At 36.1% G+C, this 20,095-nt stretch overlaps 1 protein-coding gene across 1 annotated transcript in view; it reads right to left on the bottom strand.

Moving 5' to 3' along the window:
• The window catches only part of ADGB (androglobin), a 208,058-nt gene that overhangs the window by 137,321 nt on the left and 50,642 nt on the right, over positions 1 to 20,095 (bottom strand). Inside the window, exons 4-7 of the mRNA XM_004044802.5 lie at positions 15,514 to 15,585; positions 12,745 to 12,954; positions 5,395 to 5,534; positions 2,833 to 2,919 (exon numbers count right to left, since the gene is read on the bottom strand). Of these exons, the coding sequence (XP_004044850.4) occupies positions 2,833 to 2,919; positions 5,395 to 5,534; positions 12,745 to 12,954; positions 15,514 to 15,585 (509 nt within the window). The remainder of the gene's footprint in view (positions 1 to 2,832; positions 2,920 to 5,394; positions 5,535 to 12,744; positions 12,955 to 15,513; positions 15,586 to 20,095) is intronic.

The raw sequence follows: 20,095 nt of genomic DNA, 5'->3' as shown, positions 1-20,095 counted from the left end.
TATTTAAAGTTACAGGACAGGAGCCCTGCTACACCCCATCACTTAGTAGCTGTATCGTGGTTGAGGAACTATCGAAGAAGGCTGAGAAAGAGCAGAAAATAAGAAGGAGAAAAACCCAGAGAGTGTGTTGCTGTGGAAACCAAGGGAAGGAAGTGTTGCAAAAGGAAATAACTTGTTTAAGAGGGTCACATACTGGGATGCAAGTAAATGAGGAAGGAGAGGTGACCACTGGATTTGACAATGTTAAGGTCTTTGTTGACCTTAAGAAGAGCCATTTCACTGGTGTGGTGGAGGGGAGAGGTCAAACAGTCAGATGAGAAGAAACGGGGAGTTGAGGAGATGAAGACAGTGTGTACAAACCACTCATTTATTAAGATTTTTTTTCCTGAGGAAAACAAGGGAAATGAACTGGTGGCTGGAAAATAATAACTGGTTTCCCTGTGCATCTCTGATCTGCTCGACTCCCTGAACTGCCTCCTATTCATCCCTGGATCCTCACTACCCAGCAGAGTGGCCTTTAGCACATTTTATTTTTTTTTTATTTGATCCCATGACAGCTCTGGAACATTATACAGTCTTAACTGATGTTTAAGAGGTTGTTAAGTTGTATGGCATCACACAACCAGCAAATGATTGAGTCAGGATAGGAACAGACCTTTCTGAATCCAAAATCTAGGTTGTATTTCCCATCTACTGCATAAAATATGCTGCACTATGAAAAAGACCTATTCAAACACCACGGAATGAGACCATATAACTTCTTGGACGATTAGGCTTAAAGACAGGGTGGCAGAGTGCTATGTTCACAGACAGACTATGCATCAGAGACACGTGCCAACAAGAGTCCTTTGAAGTGGTTGGATTTCTAATTCCCACTCAGACATGTCACTGACTCTGCTTCTATTATTACATGGAAAATTAGAAGACACTCTGTTTTGATTTTCCGAGGCAAAATTTTATGAATTTTCTAGTTGTGAATTATTCTTGTCTCTTGTTTCTTTACCATCCTCTGGTAGAATTCTGATGATTTCCTGTCTCTGGTATCTCTACTGACTACTGCACAGAGAAAATTGCACAGGAAAGACTGTAAGCATTCCATCAACACTAAGTATAAAAATTTAGAGAGCTCCATACTTTAAAAATCTCATTTTCTCTCTACTTCTGTCGCTAACATTGTACACATTATGTCAGGAAGTCATTTAGATAATAGGAAAAGGTTTCCAAAAGAAGATATAAAATAGTGCTATCTTGGCCTTTCCTAAGATAAAAACAAGATCAGCTCCTACCCTCCGGTTTTTTTTCCCTGAAAATACTTTTATGTGAACAAAGCAACACCCAAGTTTATCCTGCTGAAAATACGGTGAAGATGGCAGATCCAAGTTACTAGGGCCTGTCTTCAACCTCCTCTAATCTCTACTGCCCCTGGGGAATTGCAGCTTCCTATTACCAGCCAAAGATCAGAGATGGTCCAGGTTGATAACTGTACTGTAGATTTAATCATCTTGTAAAAGTCAGTATCTGAGTTAAGGGTATATTCAAATCTATTGTTATAATTCTTTTCTATGCACCTTATCTTGATTTGTTTCCAAATGTCAATGGTAAAATGATAAAACGGTGCATCTATATTCTTTATGTATTAAATAAAACGATCGTGAAATTATAAGTCAGCACTAAGTTGAGCAATGTCTCTATTCTATTCTTTACCTAGTAGCTATTTTTGGACATAAAGAAGCAATTTCTCTATATCTAGAATCACATGAAAGAAAGACTGTGGGCTTTGGACCAGCAAGACTTACATGTTCCTAGTTTGGGGGAATTCAACCTCTGAGAGCTTTAGTTTCCTCATCTGAAATGATGTACACCTAGTTGATTGGGCCATATGGATGATTAAATGAGACTATCCTTTCAGGACTGTGATTTTTAAACGAGAAGTAATATACTAAAGTACTTGATGCATAATAGTTGTCTTCTTATGATTATTTCCATATAGATGTGGCCAATTAAAAGTTGCTGTTATGTTTCTATATTGAAGTAAGTGTGATAGGTTTATAAGTGTAAAGGGAAGTTTGCAAACGTTTTACCATAATAAATAATTACCATTGTTTAAATATTTGTACATCAGATATTTAAAGATTAAATTCATAGTACATATATAAGTGTGGGAGACCTGCACTTGCCACCCCAAAATATGAAGGACTGCTGAGCTACAGGCAATCCCTATGAAGAAGCAGATACACAGAAACTCTGTTTTCCCTCTATTTGCCTAAAAGCAAGATATAGATTTACAAAAACCAAGAGGTATCCTGCCCCTCACTCCCTTGTGCCAGAGAGAACAGATGTTAACCACTGAAGACAGCTTTGGACCCTTACTGGCCTGAGGAATTGTACCAGAGGAATGTACATGAACAGCCTTTCATAACTAGCCTTTATCTATCATTTATTTGCCTTCCCACAAGTTGCCACCTGTAGAGGCTCAAAGTCATTTTCTTTTGTCTTGTCACTTCTGTAAAAATTGACTGTTCTTTGTTGTAGATTTCCCATGGAAATCCACATGGTAATAAACTTCTGTGTGTTTTTCTCTTGTTAATATGTCTTCTGTTACAGGAGTCGGTTCCAACAAAGAATCTATGGGGGTCATTGTTCTCCTACATAAGGAAATAGAATTTACCCTGAAATTCCCAAGGAACTTTATATAATACTACAAAACGATATTTTCCCCCAAATTTTGCAAAACATGACCTTTCTTGAAATTTTCTTAAAGGCTAGGAATATTTTAAAGAAATCTTGGGAAGATAAAAAAATAGATATGAGCAATTTAATAGTCAAACGTACTGAAGAGAAATGACTTCTGGTAACCATCCTGTGAGCGCATGAATAACCGTGAACTCCCCCAGCTCTCTCCTGTCTGCTACATGGATGCTAAAAAAGAAAATGCATAATGTTACAGGTAGCAAAATTTGAAAACACATAAAGATATATAAGAACTAGGAATCATTAATAAACAGCAATATATTCTGATTATTCATTATAGACTGTATTAAAAAATACTATCCCAGAAGCCAAATTATTTGTTAAAACACTGAAGTAGGATTTATAATATAATTAATTTCATTTGTATTTGCAAGACATGTTTATATGCTTTATTTTTTAAGATCTAAAAGTAATATTAATGCTATATACATAAAATATATTCACATTATATGTTATGAAATATATAATTAGTATATAATCCATTTTTGTATACTTCTTTTAAAAACAGAACAGTCTCTTTTATCATTCTGATTTCAGTAATTATTTTAAGATGTCTTTGAAGCTGTGTGTTAGATCAGTCTCATCTATGGCAAGTCAAGATGGGCATCAGAAATCCTTAGATAACTGTGGAGAAACCAGAAACATCTGTTCTGTCCTGTACAGAAGAGTGGATCTGTCAGCTTAGCATAAAGTAAAACGAGGATATGATTAACCAAGTATCACTATTCTCATTTAGACCTCTTATTTTTTTCCCTGAGGTTATTAGTCTATTTACATTTACACACAAAAATGTCATATCTCCCTTCTGCCCGGGAGTCACGGCTTCAGCTGACTATCCGTCAATGGTAGTGTTAATGGCATTACCAACACATGTGTGCTTTTCTTCAGAAAGAAATCTTACTATCTTTGTCACATATGCCATTATTTTAAAATGTGCACTGCTTTGTTGTTTATGGATTACGAATTTCTATATGTCTACGTATTTCAAAGATAATAAGTGTCTATTGGGATAGATCCCAGACTAGTCTAAACTCCTCATTGCATAAATTTATGAAGTGACTTTGCAAATCAAATAGAAATAATGTTCTTTTCTGTGCATATCTCACACTGACATTGAAATTACTATGTGTTAATTTGGAAAATGTAGTAAGCTAAACCTCATATAAAAGCAATCACTATGTACTGTAAAAATCTGAAAAAAATTATGGAAAAATATAAATTGTACCATGCAGGGCAACTTTCCACCAGAATTCCCAAGAAATGTATTACACTTAGCTTGTTGCTTTATTTACTAATTGGATTTTTTAAACAATAATAATAACCCTAATACTTATGTTGCTATAAATTTCTACTGAACTATAGCTTTAAGAAAGATAAAATACCACTCCAATTATCCAGGTCATGTATTCAATGCCTCACTGCTCTAGCAGCTCTGATTCTCAGAACTTCAAGTTATGTCTGAGAACTAGAAACATTCAGAACATTTTTTTTCCCAAATAAATGAACATGCCACCGGTATGAATACTTAGTGCTATTCAGCTACCTACAAAGATCTGGGCTGAGTTTTTATAAAAATCATTGCAATTAAGTGCTAAAAGCTGGGTGAAACTAATTCCCAAAGGAAAACTGAGGGCTGGTAAGAAAAAAACAGATATGAAGAGGATGGCAGTAGGAGTGGTTGTTTTTGTTTTGTAGCCTTGGGAGAGAAAAATGAAGCTGTGCCTAAAGAAAATCCACACAAAGCAGACCTGACTTCTGACTAACATTGCAATGTTTATAGAAGGGGAGGGGGCTGAGCTGTGAGCAAATCTCTAACATGTACTGTTAAAGCATGTGGGTGTGTCCTGTTAAATATCGAGAATCTTTGACAAACTGCAGGAGGTGGACGTGTATAAAATCCCAGCCTGTGCAATGTATGTGAGCATCTTCCAGTGAGCAATGAGGCAAAATTGCCATGCATTTCCAACCCAATCATCAAAGATTTTTTGCATTGTTAGGGCCGGGATGGTATGACTCCTTTTCTCTGGAAGTGTAAGCAGAGAATAGCACATAGCAGATGTGTCTCATATATGTTGGTGTACAAGTCAGGCAGGAATATAAGACAGAAACCAATTTTGTAAGAATACTGAAGAAAATATGAGTAGTTTTCATCATGAATGTATCAAAAATGACCAATGTTACCAAAATCATGAAGTGTACATTGACATCTTTCAGAAAAGTTCAGGTTTTTCAAGATCAGTAAATTATTGCTGCATATACAGAACCTAAATCTTTAACTAGATTTCAGGATATATTATTCAGTATTTCGATGAACCAATATTTTTCTCCCACAAAACAATTCTTTCTCCTATTAAACAAAACATCATTTTCCATGATCAACTTTCCATTCATAGTAAGACAGCATTGAACATAGAATAATTCTTGGGTATATTTTTCTTGGAGGAATTTTGCATTATTGTTAACCTAATAGAACAAATCAGTGGTTTTGGCGTATTTGATTTTATACTAGAGCATGTACATTGTTTAGGGAAAAAAGCTGTCTTTTAACTAATTTTTAAAAAATAAATTATGCAATACGAATGTATAGTTAATGTTTTTGTTTGCTTTTTTTATTCATGTGAGTGATAATGTGTCATTACATACTCAATATTTGCCAGCTTGATAATAGCTTTAGACAAAAGCATTGGCCACAGTTCAAATTCATAAGTTGTAGCTGGAAGCAATAGATTGTTATCTTCATCAAAAGGCAAAAAGTCATCAATTGTTATCTTTCTCCAGCAACCCTAAAAATAAGACGAAAGAAATGTAATACCATCAGTGGCTTACAGTCTTTTCTCTCGTAAATGATTGCACACGGCTGACATTACTATTTACCGTTTTCCAATTTTATTTTAGCATCTTACACTGAAAGACTGAGATACTGGATTTCAATACTACTCCGGTTGAATATGTTAGCTTATTGCTTTATTTAGCATAATCACAGCACACCCATGTCTATATCAACATTGTCTTTACTTATGAGGTCTTGTGAACAAAGTCTTGGGAGTCCCTTACTGCATAATGCAGTAAATTGAGGTGTTTCAAGTACCAGAACCAAAACATTATACAACCATGGACAAGCTTGGACATAATCAAATAACTTAATATAGTCAAAATACAAATTCTCCAAATATAACTTTAGTAATTATTGCTTATCTTGATATATTCTCACTGATCTTACACTTCCAATTCTCATATTATTCCTGCTCCTAATTAATTTCTTGATCAACAAGAAACCACAGAGAAGTAAGCCAGATGCAAAAGGATAAATACTGTATGATTATTGAACATGTATATCTATATTGAACATATCTATCCTGAACATATAAAAAATACATTTGCGTGCATGTGTCTATGTGTGTATACATACAGAATGTTTCTCCCCAAAATTCATGTGTTGAAATCCTAATGCCCAAAGTGATAGAATTAGGTAAAAAGGAGGGTAAAGCCCTTATGAATGGGATTTGTGCCCTTTTAAGAAGTTGAAGAAACCAAAGTTTTTCTCTTCCACCATGGAATTTTACAGCAAGAAAATGGCCAGCCATTTATGAACCAGGGAGCAGGGCTTTGCCAGACACCAAATCTACCAGTGCCTTGATCTCACACTTCCCAGCCTCCAGAAATATAAAAAATAAATTTTTGTTGTTTATAAGTCACCAGTCTATGGTATTCTGGTATAGTAGCCTTAGTTGTTACAAGACTAATATTATTAAGGTTATATATACTTATATATATATAAAACCTTAATATTATTATATATATAAAATTATATATATAATTATATATTTATTATATTTATAATATAATTACATATTTATATAATTATATAAATAGATGACCTTAATAATATTAAGATTATTTTGATCTATATTATTAAGATTATATAAAATTATCAAGATATATATTATTAAGATTAGGATATATATTATATACATTATAACATATATTTATATGTGTAATATATAACATTATTAAGTTATATATATATTATATATAAGAAGATTGTGGAATGGAGTCTTATTATCTGGGTAGCAAACAAAAGTGGCAGACCAGAATAGTACATCAGAGGCTTTATAAACTAAACTGGCATTTGAGACACAGCCGATAAACGTGAGCCAGGATGTGCCTTCTGAATCTAAACACGTTGACTACTTGCTAAAATATAAAACTAATTAGCAATCAGAGTTGTAAAACATAACACTACAAATGTTCAGGAAACTGTATAAAATTACCTATCATACCAAAACCCAGAAAAGTCTCAATTTCAATGGGAAAATACAATCAACAGGCCACAAAACCAAAATGACAGAGAAATTAGAATTATTAAATAACAAATTTACAGCAATTCTCACAAAAATGTTCCAACAAGCAATTATGAACACTCTTGAAACAAATTCAAAAATAGAAACTCTCAGCAAAGAAATGGAAGATATAAAGGCATAAAAATAGAAATTTTAAGCTTAAAATTAAACTAAAAAGCAACTCTCAATTGATGAGATCCATAGCAGAATGCAGATAGCACAGAAATTAGTGAACTGGACATTAGATCAATAGAAATTACAAATAACAGGAAAATATAGTATCAACAATCATATAAGGCTCAGGGACCTGTGTGGATAGTGCAAAAAGATATACTATTCATGTCATTGTTGCCACTGAAAAAAAGAAAAAAAAAGAGAGAGTGGGGCTAAAAATATAGTTGAAGGAATAATGGCTGAAAACTCTCCCAAATTGTCATAAGACATAAACCTACAAATTCAAGGAACTCAGACTAAACCAAATAGGATAAACTCAAAGAATTCTACAGCCAGACAGATCAAATTCCAACTTCTTAAAAGTTAAGACAAAAGAAAAAAGCTTGAAAGCCAGCAGCAAGAAAAGACCTGTTAGAGGGGAAGGACAGATTGCTCACCAGGAGCCAGGGAGGCCAGAAGAATAATTCTGGCTGGCCTGGAGGAAAATTCTGGAAGGCTGGAAAATTAATGGCACACTAAATACCAAATGCTGAAAGAAAATTACTGCTAACCCAGAATCATATCACTAGGGAAAATATTCTTTAGGAATAAGAGTAAAATAAACACATTCTCAGATAAAGGAAAGATAAGATAATTTGTCATCATTAGACTGTCTCAAAAGGAATTGTGAAAGAAAATTTTTCTGAAATAAAAAGAAAGGAGAATAAAAGGAAAAATGGAACATCAAGAATGAGAAAGCATAAAGGAAAAATTTTACATGCCAGTTAAAATATTTACTTAAAAAATAAAAAATGAACATATGACTAAATGTGGTACTCCTGTCTTCAAATTTTTTATATTGTGTTTGAATTTAAAAGCAAAATTTATGATGAGGTTTTCAATATATACACAGGAAATGTTTAAAAAAACTATATCAGTGGTTGGGTGTGGTGGCTCACACCTGTAATCCCAACACTTTGGGAGGCCGAGACAGGAGGATCACTTGAGGTCAGGAATTCAAGACCAGCCTGCACAACATAGTGAGACCCTGTCTCTACAAAAAATAAAATTAGTCAGGCGTGATGATGGCATACCTGTAGTGCTAGCTACTTGGGAGGCTGAGGCAGGAGGATCACTGGATTCCAGGAGTGGAGGCTGCAGTGAGCTATAATTGTGCCACTACACTCCAGTCTGAGCGACAGAGTCAGACCCTATCTCCAAAAAAAAAAAAAAGAAAAAAAAAGAAAAAAAGTAAAGGAAAAAGAAAAAGAAAGCTATATTAGAAAAGGAGGAATATAAAGAAGACTAATTGGTGGTAAAGTATTTATATTCCAATTTAAGTGGTAAAATGCTGATACTAGTTGACTGTGATAAGCCATGCATGTATATTTTAATTCATAAAGTGAAGAGATTTGCTTGAAAGCACTATAGGTCAATCAAAATGGAATCCTAAGGAATGCCCAAGAAACATACAGGAGTAAAGGAAAGGGGATTAAGAATGCAATAAATACAAAGTAACACACACAAAATAAGAAAGGTAACAAAGAATAAACAAAGAATAAAATCACAGACTTCAATTCCAATTACATCAAATATAAATGTTCTATACAGACAAATTAAAATACAAGAGTAACTTGAATATACTTATCAAAAATTAAGAATTTGCAAATATTTTGATGGAATAACTCCATATGGTAGAAATCCTAGAAAAAGAAGTACGTACAAATGGGCAAAGATTATATACATAAAGATGAAATTTTACAGCATTGTTCGTTTTGGTAAAACACTGGTCCTAACCTAAATGTTTACCAATATCAAATTAGCAATATATATTATATTTACATATCTCACACAATGGAATACAAAGTAGATCAATATATATTAGCATAGAAAATGCCTATGTGTAGGGAAAAGAATAGTTTACAGAATAATACATTTCTATGACCCTATTGTTATAAATTATGTACAATAGTTTTATGTATGTTTATAAGAATAGAAGAAAGCTTAGGAGGATATAAATAAATCATTTGCTGTGATTAAATATGGTAAAATTACAGGGAACTTTCACTGCATACTTTGAACATTTTAACAGTAGTTGAATTTCCTTTTTTAAAAGCAGGTATAATATTACAAATAATGAAATAAAGCATTTCCATTTTGGAACAAAGTAATTGAATGATAGAAAAATAATTTTGTCATAGTTTATATCTTGCAAACGTTGTTCCTCAAATTTAATGAACAAAAATGTCACTGGATAAGAGAGTTTTCTTATAATGCAGGATTGAAGGCTCTACCCTGGAAATTCAAACTCATGAGGTCTGGAGTGGGGCACGGGAAGTGGATGTTTAAGAAGTACAACAGCCAGTTTGATGTTGGGGGGTTTCTGTACCACAAAGTTAGGAAACTCTGAATTCTAGAATAACATTGTGGTTAAGCAGTATAAGGCTCAATCAGAAATAAAGCAAATGCATTTTTATATAAACATATTGATGGCAACTGGGAAAAATTATTGGTCCTAATGTATGTGTTTTCTCTGTTTATCAGAAACAAATGAAAGCACAGAAACACTCAGAGAAAAGCTGCCATCAGCGATACATATTTCAAGCGGAGAGCAACGGCTAACCTGCTTCTTTTGGGGACCCAAAGGAATGCTGCCATTGGAAGGCACTTGACGAGATGATATGTGTCCCAGCATTAGTATCATCATTCCCAGGTGAAAGACGGGAGAGAGCTGCTCTGTGTCACAACCCTGTTCTTAATGCTACTCAATAAATTTCTATCTGGCTGAGGTCAAAGAACCTGATACAATTTACTTAGAATCCAAACTGGAAATAATAAAAATACTTTCATAGAAAAAATGATAACCTGGTGTGAAAATCAGAATTTTTAAATGTCATGCCAAGAGGCTCTGAGAGGTTGGTTTGCCTCAAAGAAGTGATAAAGGTAAATGCTTTACAGGACAAAGTGAATGAGGGAGAAGAATATTTGTGATAAGGCAGAGAAGAAAAATCAATTTCCAATAAGAAAAAGGTAAGAAAGCTTTAAGAAACTAAAGAAGAAAAACAGTGAGAAGACTCATCATGTCTCATAAGATGGGAAACGGGAAAGAAAATAAATGTAGGGTATAAGATGAATCTGTAGTGTATTGTACTGAATCAAGAAGTAGAAGTAATAATGCATATTTTATAAACATGTTTCCCAAATACTTGCAGAGAGAAGCAAATGACAGACATGTACAAATGCTGAACTAGAATTGAAAGAGCAAAAAATCAAAATCAAATTGAGTGTGTCTGGAAAGGAAAGAAAAGGATAAAAAACCAACCACATAGGATTTGCATGTAAGACAGAATTGACTCTAACTTCTTACTAATGTTAATATGTACACAGATATTGACTCAGCCCTATCACCTGGGGATCAGGTAGAAAGAAATAAAAATTTCTGCCCTAAGCCTAGAGAGAACAGATTCTACTAATCAGAAAACCAGGCAGCTGCCTCTCTATTACATGCCTACCAAAATAATTCATAGGGAACTGGTATGTCAGTGCTCACAGCATCCTCTGTAGGCATTCCTCTGATGAGACCACTGAGGAAACAGAGGGAGACAGTGGAGCTGAGGTCCAGTCTCTACCACATCGTTCCCTAAAGGGCTAAATTATCTAGAGATGGGCTAAATGACTGGACCAGACTGAGATTTCCAAAGTGGGCTCAATACATTTTTAAACAAATTTCTGAATCAAGTGGAGTTGAGCTTGTGAATAATCAGTATGATTAAGGAGAAATAAGTCAAATTTTCTTTGCAAAATGGAAAGTGATGTTAATGAATGTTAACTCCTATGCAGGAGGAAATTTGAAAACCAAGGAGGTATGTCAGGAAGCAGAAAGAGAGAATGAGAAATAAATCAACAGGATTGGTTCAATGTTTCAAAACACTTCATAGTTTTGACCTTCCTCCCACCTCAAGTTTAGACAAATGTGGGACAGGAACCAGGGCATTTTACCTCCTCACTTTTCCTCTGCGTACCTTCTTTCTATACTCCCTCAACACTATCCACTAGGTTTTTCATCTTTTTAATATCACACCCTTCTGCTTGCTCCTCTGCACAGATTTAAAACTTAAAGTCTAGTCTAGATAATAGTCCTCTTGATTGGTAAATAAATAAGATAAAGTAACTTAGAAAGTTATTTTCTCTTCTAACAAAATTTCAAGGCCAATTGTCTTGCTGTGGATGTTTGAAAAACAAAAATCCAATTTTGGATATTAGAAGCTATATTACCTTTTTCCCTTTTCCCTTCCCATTGTAATTATCCTAACAATTTCTCATTATTGGCCCTTCAACATTCCCCATCCCAGGAAGCTAGATGGCTCAGGCCTATGAAAGAAAAAGTTACATTTTCATAAATATATAATGGAATTATTAACTTTTAATACTTTCCCATTCCTTTAAATGTTCAAGGAGGACATTCTTTTCCAGTGACAAGGGCCAAGAAAAACCCAGAGGAGTTTGATATGATCTAGCATTGCTAATTTAGTGTGTGTCTGCTTTGCCATATTTATAAGGGGTTTTGGATCCTCTGTTTGTACTTCCTACTATTCTATTTGCTTTCCTTTTAGGCAGAGGTAATATCTTCCTGTCTCAGGGTAAGATTTTCTCACATGAAAACAAATCTCAAGTTCAGGACCAAGAACTGATGGGATCAGGCCCCTCAGCTACAGCAAAAGCCAGAAGAGGACTGGACCATGGGCTAGCACTGCCTCCTGCCCATGACCCTGATACCACATCAGAGAAGAAAAGAGGAAGGTGGAAGCCCGGTGCATGGTGCATCCACCTGCCTGCCCCGCTCGCCTCAGCATGAGAGTGCAGAGGCAGCGGCAGGACCAGCATCTACAATGAGTGGCCATACCTCAGTGGTCTGGGCAGAACCCACTTAAAGTGCCCATGGGACTGACATCACAGGAGAAGCTACTGTGTTTCTCATTAATCACAAATTACATATGCAGGACAGTTTCTCTCTGTAGCTACACAATTGATATCCTATAAAACACTGCATTATCTTGTACTAGCCTAAGTAATGGTGTGCAAGGCAACCTTCCTTTCTTCCTTCCTTCCTTCTCTCTCTCTCTTTCTTTCTTTCTTTCTTTCTTTTTTTTTTTTTTTTTTGGAGTTTTGCTCTTGTTGCCCAGGCTGGAGTGCAATGGCGAGATCTTAACTCACTCAACCTCTGCCTCCCGGGTTCAAGCAATTCTCCCACCTCAGCCTCCGGAGTAGGTGGGATTACAGGCACCCACCACCGTGCCTAGCTAATTTTTTGTCTTTTTAGTAGCAACAGCGTTTCACCATGTTGCCCAGGCTGGTTGCGAACTCCTGATCTCAGGTGATCCACCGCCTTGGCCTTTGCCTCCCAAAGTGCTGCGATTACAGGCATGAGCCACCATGCCAGGCCAAGTATATTTCAATATGAAAGACTCATGAGTTTTTATGCACACGAAAATGGACTTACCATCCAGTAAAGTTTCACAACATACTTTCCATAGCTATTGAACAAAGGCATATGACCCTTCACAGCCTTGCACAGAGAGTATATGTGTTCCCAGGGCTTCCAGGGGAGAAGAGGAGGTTCCCCTGAAGTCCCCTTAAAATAATTGCTCAAAATTCCTCCATTGAAGATCTTCCACACTGCATAGATTTCACTGATAATCCATCTCATCAGCTAGAGATAAAAAACATTAGGGTTAATTGGTTATTTTTCAGTTGTAGGTACTGTAATTTAGGGATAAATACAGTAAAAAAAATCCACTTCCAAGAATAATATTAAATTATACATGTAATGTATTCCATACTTTCATTTCTGATCTACAGAATAAAGTTATAGGTCTTGCTTTTGTTTTTGGGAAATACAGTCACAATACAAACTAAAATGTCTCATACTAAACATACTCAGCTAAGAAAGCTGTCTGCTGAAGTAAACTGTGGGTGATTTGGCATGACTTCTATTTGACACTGATATTTATATGAGTGGTGTGTTTGTGTGTGAGAGAGAGAAAGCTTCTGAAAATTGTGACAAATGAGCAAGCTACTCTTTTGTAAATGTTAGATATTTGATAAGGATATTATCTCTTGTATGTCAATAGGACAAATTAGAGAAGGAATGAGATGTGAAAGAATTAAAATGGGGTAGACACATAACTATACTGTAAATCCCACATTTCATGGGTTGATCTGTAGCTGTTGAAATGCTGTAAGTAAAACGTCCCCTTGCAGTGTTTTTAACAGGCAGCAAGGCCCAGTGGGTGGATGGACTTCAGAGTGGAAACAGAGATCAGGATTTGAATCCTGTTTCAGATCTTCACAGCCTTCTGCTGCTGGGAAAGTTGCTTCCACCTCTCTAAGTTGCAGTTCTTCATTGTAGAATGTAGATAATAGTAGCTATTTTTCACATTTTTTTGTGAGGACTAGAAACAGTATGTAAGAAATCTCTAGGTCACAGTGGGTGTTCAATAAAGCCATTGTTACCTCAGTAGTATCTGATTTTCTGAATTATTCATCTCATGTTTAACTGCCTGTTATAAGGAAATTAAATATTTAATATTGACCTTGCAAGATTTATCTTTCTCTTAATTTGAGTTATCTAGGAAATTCTTAATGTTTGGTAAAGTAGAAAAAGACAAAGCAGATATCATCCTGTATATCTGGAAAATTTATTGTAGAATATATTATACTTTCCTTCCCTTGAAAAATGAAAAGCGAAAGTCTAAGTGGGATTAGGATTCATTAAATAGGTGTATTTTATACTAAAACAAAATTATTTGGAGATAATTTTATACTAATATGTATAACTGGTTGAAGAAATATAATATTTTGATTTTAATATGGGTCAAGATATTGAAGATAAGAAAAAGTATTTTAATCAATATTGACTATGCCCCACTCCTCTGAGTCTTAGGAGAAAATAATTTTTAAAAGTTCTTGTTTCTGATTTAATTAACATAGAGGAGTGGAACAGGCCTGCTTGTGATGGATAAATCCCAACCCAACATGGGGCGGGGAGGTGGGGAGTAGGAGGTGGGGAGATGAGTTCCCACAGGAAGTAGGACAGCTGTGCTGAAAACCTTGCTGGTTTGGAAGAGGTATTGCAATCCAAGTACACCCCAATTTCCCTTGCACTATCACATCATACAACATCACTGTACCCTCCTCTTGACATGGCATAGGGCAGGATGGGCAGCCACTTCATGTCCATTGCTGGTCATGTGGATCTCAAGGAGAAAAGCCCAGAGGGAGAGAATACAGCTACTCTGAGACCAGGGGCAGGAGAACAGAGGCTCACTAAACTCAGTTAAAGAGACTTCATTTCCCTTTTGAATGTTGGTGTGTAAAATACCATTACCTTAAGTGAAATAAGCCAAACAAAGACAAATAACTGCATGATTTCACATATATGTGGAATCTAAAAATACAAAAGTCTGAGAAACAGATAGAGAAATGGTGGTTACCAGGGTCTGGAAGGAGGGGGATATGGGGCGATGTTGGTAAGGGGTACAAAGTTTTACTTCTGAAAGATAAGTTATGGAGATCTACTTGCAACAATGCAGCTGTAGTTAACAATATTGTATTGTATACCTGAAATGTGCTCAGAGAATAGATCTTCAGTGTTCTTAACACACATATACACACACACAATAACACACACAATAATACACAATATTAACTGGCAGACACAATAATAACTGAGTTGATGGTTATGTTGATTAGCTTAATTGTGATGAATATTTAACAATGTATATCAAACCATCAAATTGTATACCTTAAATATACACAATTTTTGGCCAGGAACAGGGGCTGATGCTTGTAATCCCAGCACTTTGGGAGGCCGTGTGGGAGGACTGCTTGAGCCCAGGAGTTCAAGACCAGCCTGGGCAATGTGGTGCGATCTCGTCTCTACCAAAAAATTTAAAATTAGCTGGGGGAGATGGCACATCCCTGTAGTCCCAGCTACCAGGAATCTGAGGTGGGAGGATCATTTTTAGCCCGGGAGGTTGAGACTGCACCGAGCTGTGTTCACACCACTGCACTCTAGCCTGAGCAACAGAGCAAGACTCTGTCTCAAACACCCACCCCCATATATATTTTTTGGTATTATATATATATATATATAATACCAAAACTTAAAGGTGAGCAAGGGAGAGTTGAAATCGACTGTCTGGGAATGGTTTAAGCAGGACTGGAAGTCATTTCATGGTGAGACTTTAGTTCATATTTCTGTACATACCTCACTGCAGAGTAAATGTTCATTTGCTGAAAATAAGTCAAACGTGATTTCATTTTTCACAACTACTGGAGTCTGAAAAAAAATATATGTGTATATTACTCCATAAGAAAAATAATAAAAAAGTAATTTAATGAAATAGTTTTAATCCATTTATGCCTGAAGTTGCAATTTTTTGAATTTTTGCAATCAGACCTTGGCAATGACCTTGAGCAGTAGGATATAAATAACTCCCACATGCTTAGCGTTCCAATAATGGAACACTAGGCATAAATCGGTTGGTGCTGGAAATAGGCCACCCTGATTTCAGTTCTCACAACCAGAGAAATAAGAAATAAACACATTCCTTAAGATAATTCTTAGGGCTATAGGTGATAGAAATGTAATTTAATGCCAATAAGATACAGTATTTTACTATAGGAGTAAAATACATATATATGCAGGTAAATTTTTATTTTTATTTTTTAACTTTTAAGTTTGGGGTACATGTGTGGGTTTGTTACATAGGCAAACTTACATCATGGGGGTTTGTTGTACAGATTATTTCATCACCCAGGTATTAACCCTAGTACCCATTAGTTATTTTTCCTGATCCTCTCCCTCCTCCCACCCTCCACACTCCAGTAGGCTCCAGTGTGTGTTGTTCCCTTCTATGTGTCCATGTATTCTCATCATTTAGCTCCCACTTATAAGTGAGAACATGTGATATTTTGTTTTCTGTTCCTTATGCAGATAAACTTAGCATGAACAGACACACAAACTGAGAGATTAAAAAGTACTTTAAAACAGTGGTCCCCAACCTTTTTGGCACCAGGGACCAGTCTAGTGGAAGACAATTTTTCCACAAACCAAGGAGTCGGGGGTGGTTTGGGGATGATTCAAGCATATTACATTTATTGTGCACTTTATTTCTACTGTTATTGCATTGTAATATGTAATGAAATAATTATACAGCTCACCATAATGTAGCATCAGCGGGAACCCTGAGCTTGTTTTCCTGCAACTAGATGGTACCATCTGGGGGTGACTGGAGACAGTGACAGATCATCAGGCATTAGATTCTCATAAGGGGCATGCAACCTAGATTCCTCACATGCACACGCAGTTCACAGTAAGTTTCACACTGCAGTGAGAATCTAATGCTGCTGCTCTGACAGGAGGCAGAGCTCAGGTGGTAATGCAAGTGATGTGGAGCGTCTGTGAGTACAGATGAAGCCTTGCTTGTTCACCCGCCGCTCACCTCCTGCTGTTTGGCCGGGTTCCTAACAGGCCACAGATTGGTACTGGTCCATGGACCAGGGTTGGGGACCACTGCTTTAAAATCTAAATCAACCACTGAAGCTAAACCTGAAAACTTAGTTAACATCTGATAGCAGGGAAAATATCTTCATCTTGAATGACTAATATTAGCCATGATAGCTTTTCTCCCATTTAATGATTATTATCTATTTTGTTAGTGTTAACTTTTTGTTTGAGATTGTGATAGCTTTTTAAAATCTTGTTCAAGTTAATATCCTGTTAGATTAAAAAATTATTTTAATGGTCATTATTTAATTAGTACACATCTAAATCAGGTACCAATAAATAATAATAATATAAAACTAATAGGGAAATACAAATTGTAACTTTTTAAAAATGAGCTATAATTCATATCAAGTATATATATTTAACATACCAAATTAACATGAAAACAGTTTTGATTAGAGAATCAGGTTTTTAGGAAAAGTAACACTGTCAATTACTTTCACTCATCTATACAAGCAGCATCTTGAAAAGTCAATAAAAAAAGTTAGAGAAAAATTTACCTAAAGCTACCTTAAAGGCTTGAATTGACTCTGCAGATCATAAATTATAAACATAGTTTCTTCTGGCTTGACTGACTGTGATGGAACGCTTCTAAAATGCCCCTATACTTCAGTGATTACCAAAGTTGATAAGCTATACATTAATAAGTATTAGATACCTCAAGTTTGAAGTATTAGTCTTGATAGCCTCCTGCTGACAAGTGAAAAGTAGAAATTAAGTTTGTAAGAGACAACAAATATTAAGGTAGAGGTCTCTACAATGGCACACTTTCACACTTTTACTGCCTATACCTGTACCCGGGACAGGATAAATCTTCAGACATCCTAATCTGTTCAACACATTCAATGCTCAAGGGTCTGGGCCACTCATTTCTAGTTCTCAGAAATAAACAGGTCTGGTAAGTTACTCTGTGATTAGAACTTGTTAACCTTTTTGGTTGGAAGGGCTCATGTTTATTCTGCGATCCTAAATTCAGGATTTTAAGGTATTTTATAACAGTGTAATCGAGTAGCTTAGCTTCAAAATGCATTTTGAAACTTTTTTTCCTTTCTTGCTGTTAGCCATAAAATATACTGTAAAACTTAGTTTCCCTCCTTTCCCACCAGGCATCTCCATGCACAGTGCTCACTTATCTAATTATGTGTTTGCTTAAAAATCCCAGGGGCTACTTTTGAAATAAACCAGGCATAGAGACCCAGCTGCAGAATTCTCCTGCTTAAGTGGAGTTATGAACGATTAGTCTACCATTATCAGGCCAAAGTCAAGATGATATCAGTGATATCAACCAGAGCTGCAGATGGGCAAATATTCAAGATTGCCATTGGAAGAGACTTGCAGACCTGCATCCTCCTGGACCAGTGGTACATCTTTCGCCTACCAAGTTTTCCTTCTTAAACTCCCTCAATTAGCCCCCACAGCAAAAACTGTCTTTTAAAGGCATAAGCCTGGCCATTCCCCAACTTCTAGCATTTGAATAAAGTTACTTTCCTTTCACCACATCTTGTTTCTCATGTTCTGGCCTCTGGGCAGTGAGCGGCCAAATTTGAGTCGGTTACTAATTTGGTGCCCTTTGTGAGACACTGTGTTTCAAGTGACTCAGCCTGTATGCCTAGTTTCCAATGAGTGGAGCAATTGCCTGCAGCAGTGTGCCAGGGATTATTTGTTAATGCTACCAGGCAGGGCAGGGGCCACTTGCAAATGCCAGCAGCTCATGGCTAGTTGTCCCCATACCTGGGACCAGCAGCTACCAAGACTGCCTTTGTCTCAGGGAATTTCCCTTCCCTCACTTTCATGGCATCAGCTCTTGCTATCATTCTCTGTCGGTGTGAGGAAAGCAACATCTGGGAAGTCAACAGGCTTCAAGAACTAGGTAGGTCAACTGGAATGCACCTGAAAATCCTCTGTTGCTGCCATCTGGTTTCTCTAGCTGTCTAGACCTAGTGTATGTCATCTGTGCTGCTGTGTTGGCCTCTGTGACATCTGGACTTAATGCAGGACAATTAAACTGTGGTGCTGTCAGCATTTGAGACAAGGTCTCAGGATATTTCTCCAGTAACCCCTTTCAGGGATTAGTTTGGAGCGCTCCGTCTGCGTCAGATCCGTTCGCGTTTGTGTCTGTTTAGTCTTGCCCCTACCTCTGAGGGTGCTTTGAAATGGTCTCAATTGCACCAGCCAAGACCAGGTCCATCTGATTGTCAGAATTCAGCAAAGCAGGCTTCTCCTCTCCTCACTAGGGGAGAAAGTATTTCCAAAATCCTGGCCCCTGATTTTTTTTTTTTTTTTTTTTTTTTTGGTTGGAGGGACTCAGGAGTATTTATTGTATCTGTGTCAAGCTTTGTGCAGGAAAAAAAAATGTGAATTATTTTCTAGTTTACCTGGGACTCCAGCTGGTTACATATTGTGGCTTGTTTGTGTGAAACAAACTGATGGGCAAATTACAATGAAAAAAAGTCAGAGCTCAAATACTTAACCTGCAACTATTCAGTTAAGGAGTCTTCTAAAGCTCTCTATTTCTCTTTTCTTTTCTGCCTGTTTTGAATCTGCTGTTATTAAGCTACTGGTGTTGAGATAAAACTTATGATTTCAAGGTTATTCGGACATTTTATTTTTCTTATACAGTTCATCCAGTTTTGGCTAAAATATAAACATTAGAAACTCATTTAAAACCGAAGACAAAAGGATAAAACATGTTTTTAAAAATGAAAACGGCTTTACCCAAAATTTTGGTCCACAGCTATTATAGGATTACCTATCAGGGCAAAGAAAGTTTAGCCATGTGGACAGGTCCCAATTTTCTAAAAAATAACATGGATCCAGCTATCTTTTATAGGGCAGTGAGTTTTTGATGCTGTCTCATGGCTAGAGTTCTTAGATAAAAACTATTGGATCTTTGTGTGTGTATATATATATAATGTATATACATGTTTAGATATGTTTAGGTATATGTACGTGTATTGTGCTATTCGTTGTGTCTAACATACTACCAAACTGGCTTATGAGTAAATGAGTATTCATAAAATAAGTCCAAATGGTTTTCAAGTTCATATAAATCTTTGGTAAATAAAACTTGTTTTAAAATTATTAGTACAATAAAGCCAGGCATGGTAGCTCACACCTGTAATTCCAACACTATGGGAGGCGAAGATAGGCAAATTGCTTGAACCTAGGAACTAAGAGGCCAGCCTGGAAAACATGACAAAATTCTGTCTCTACAAAAAACAGAAAAATTAGCTGGGCATGGTGGTGTCTGTCTATGGTCCCAGCAACTTGGGAGGCTAAG

The sequence above is a fragment of the Gorilla gorilla genome, chromosome 5 (genome assembly GCF_029281585.2).
Source record: "Gorilla gorilla gorilla isolate KB3781 chromosome 5, NHGRI_mGorGor1-v2.1_pri, whole genome shotgun sequence".
In the NCBI taxonomy this organism is placed as follows: Eukaryota; Metazoa; Chordata; class Mammalia; order Primates; family Hominidae; genus Gorilla; species Gorilla gorilla.
This window is presented reverse-complemented; position numbering and strand designations above follow the sequence as displayed.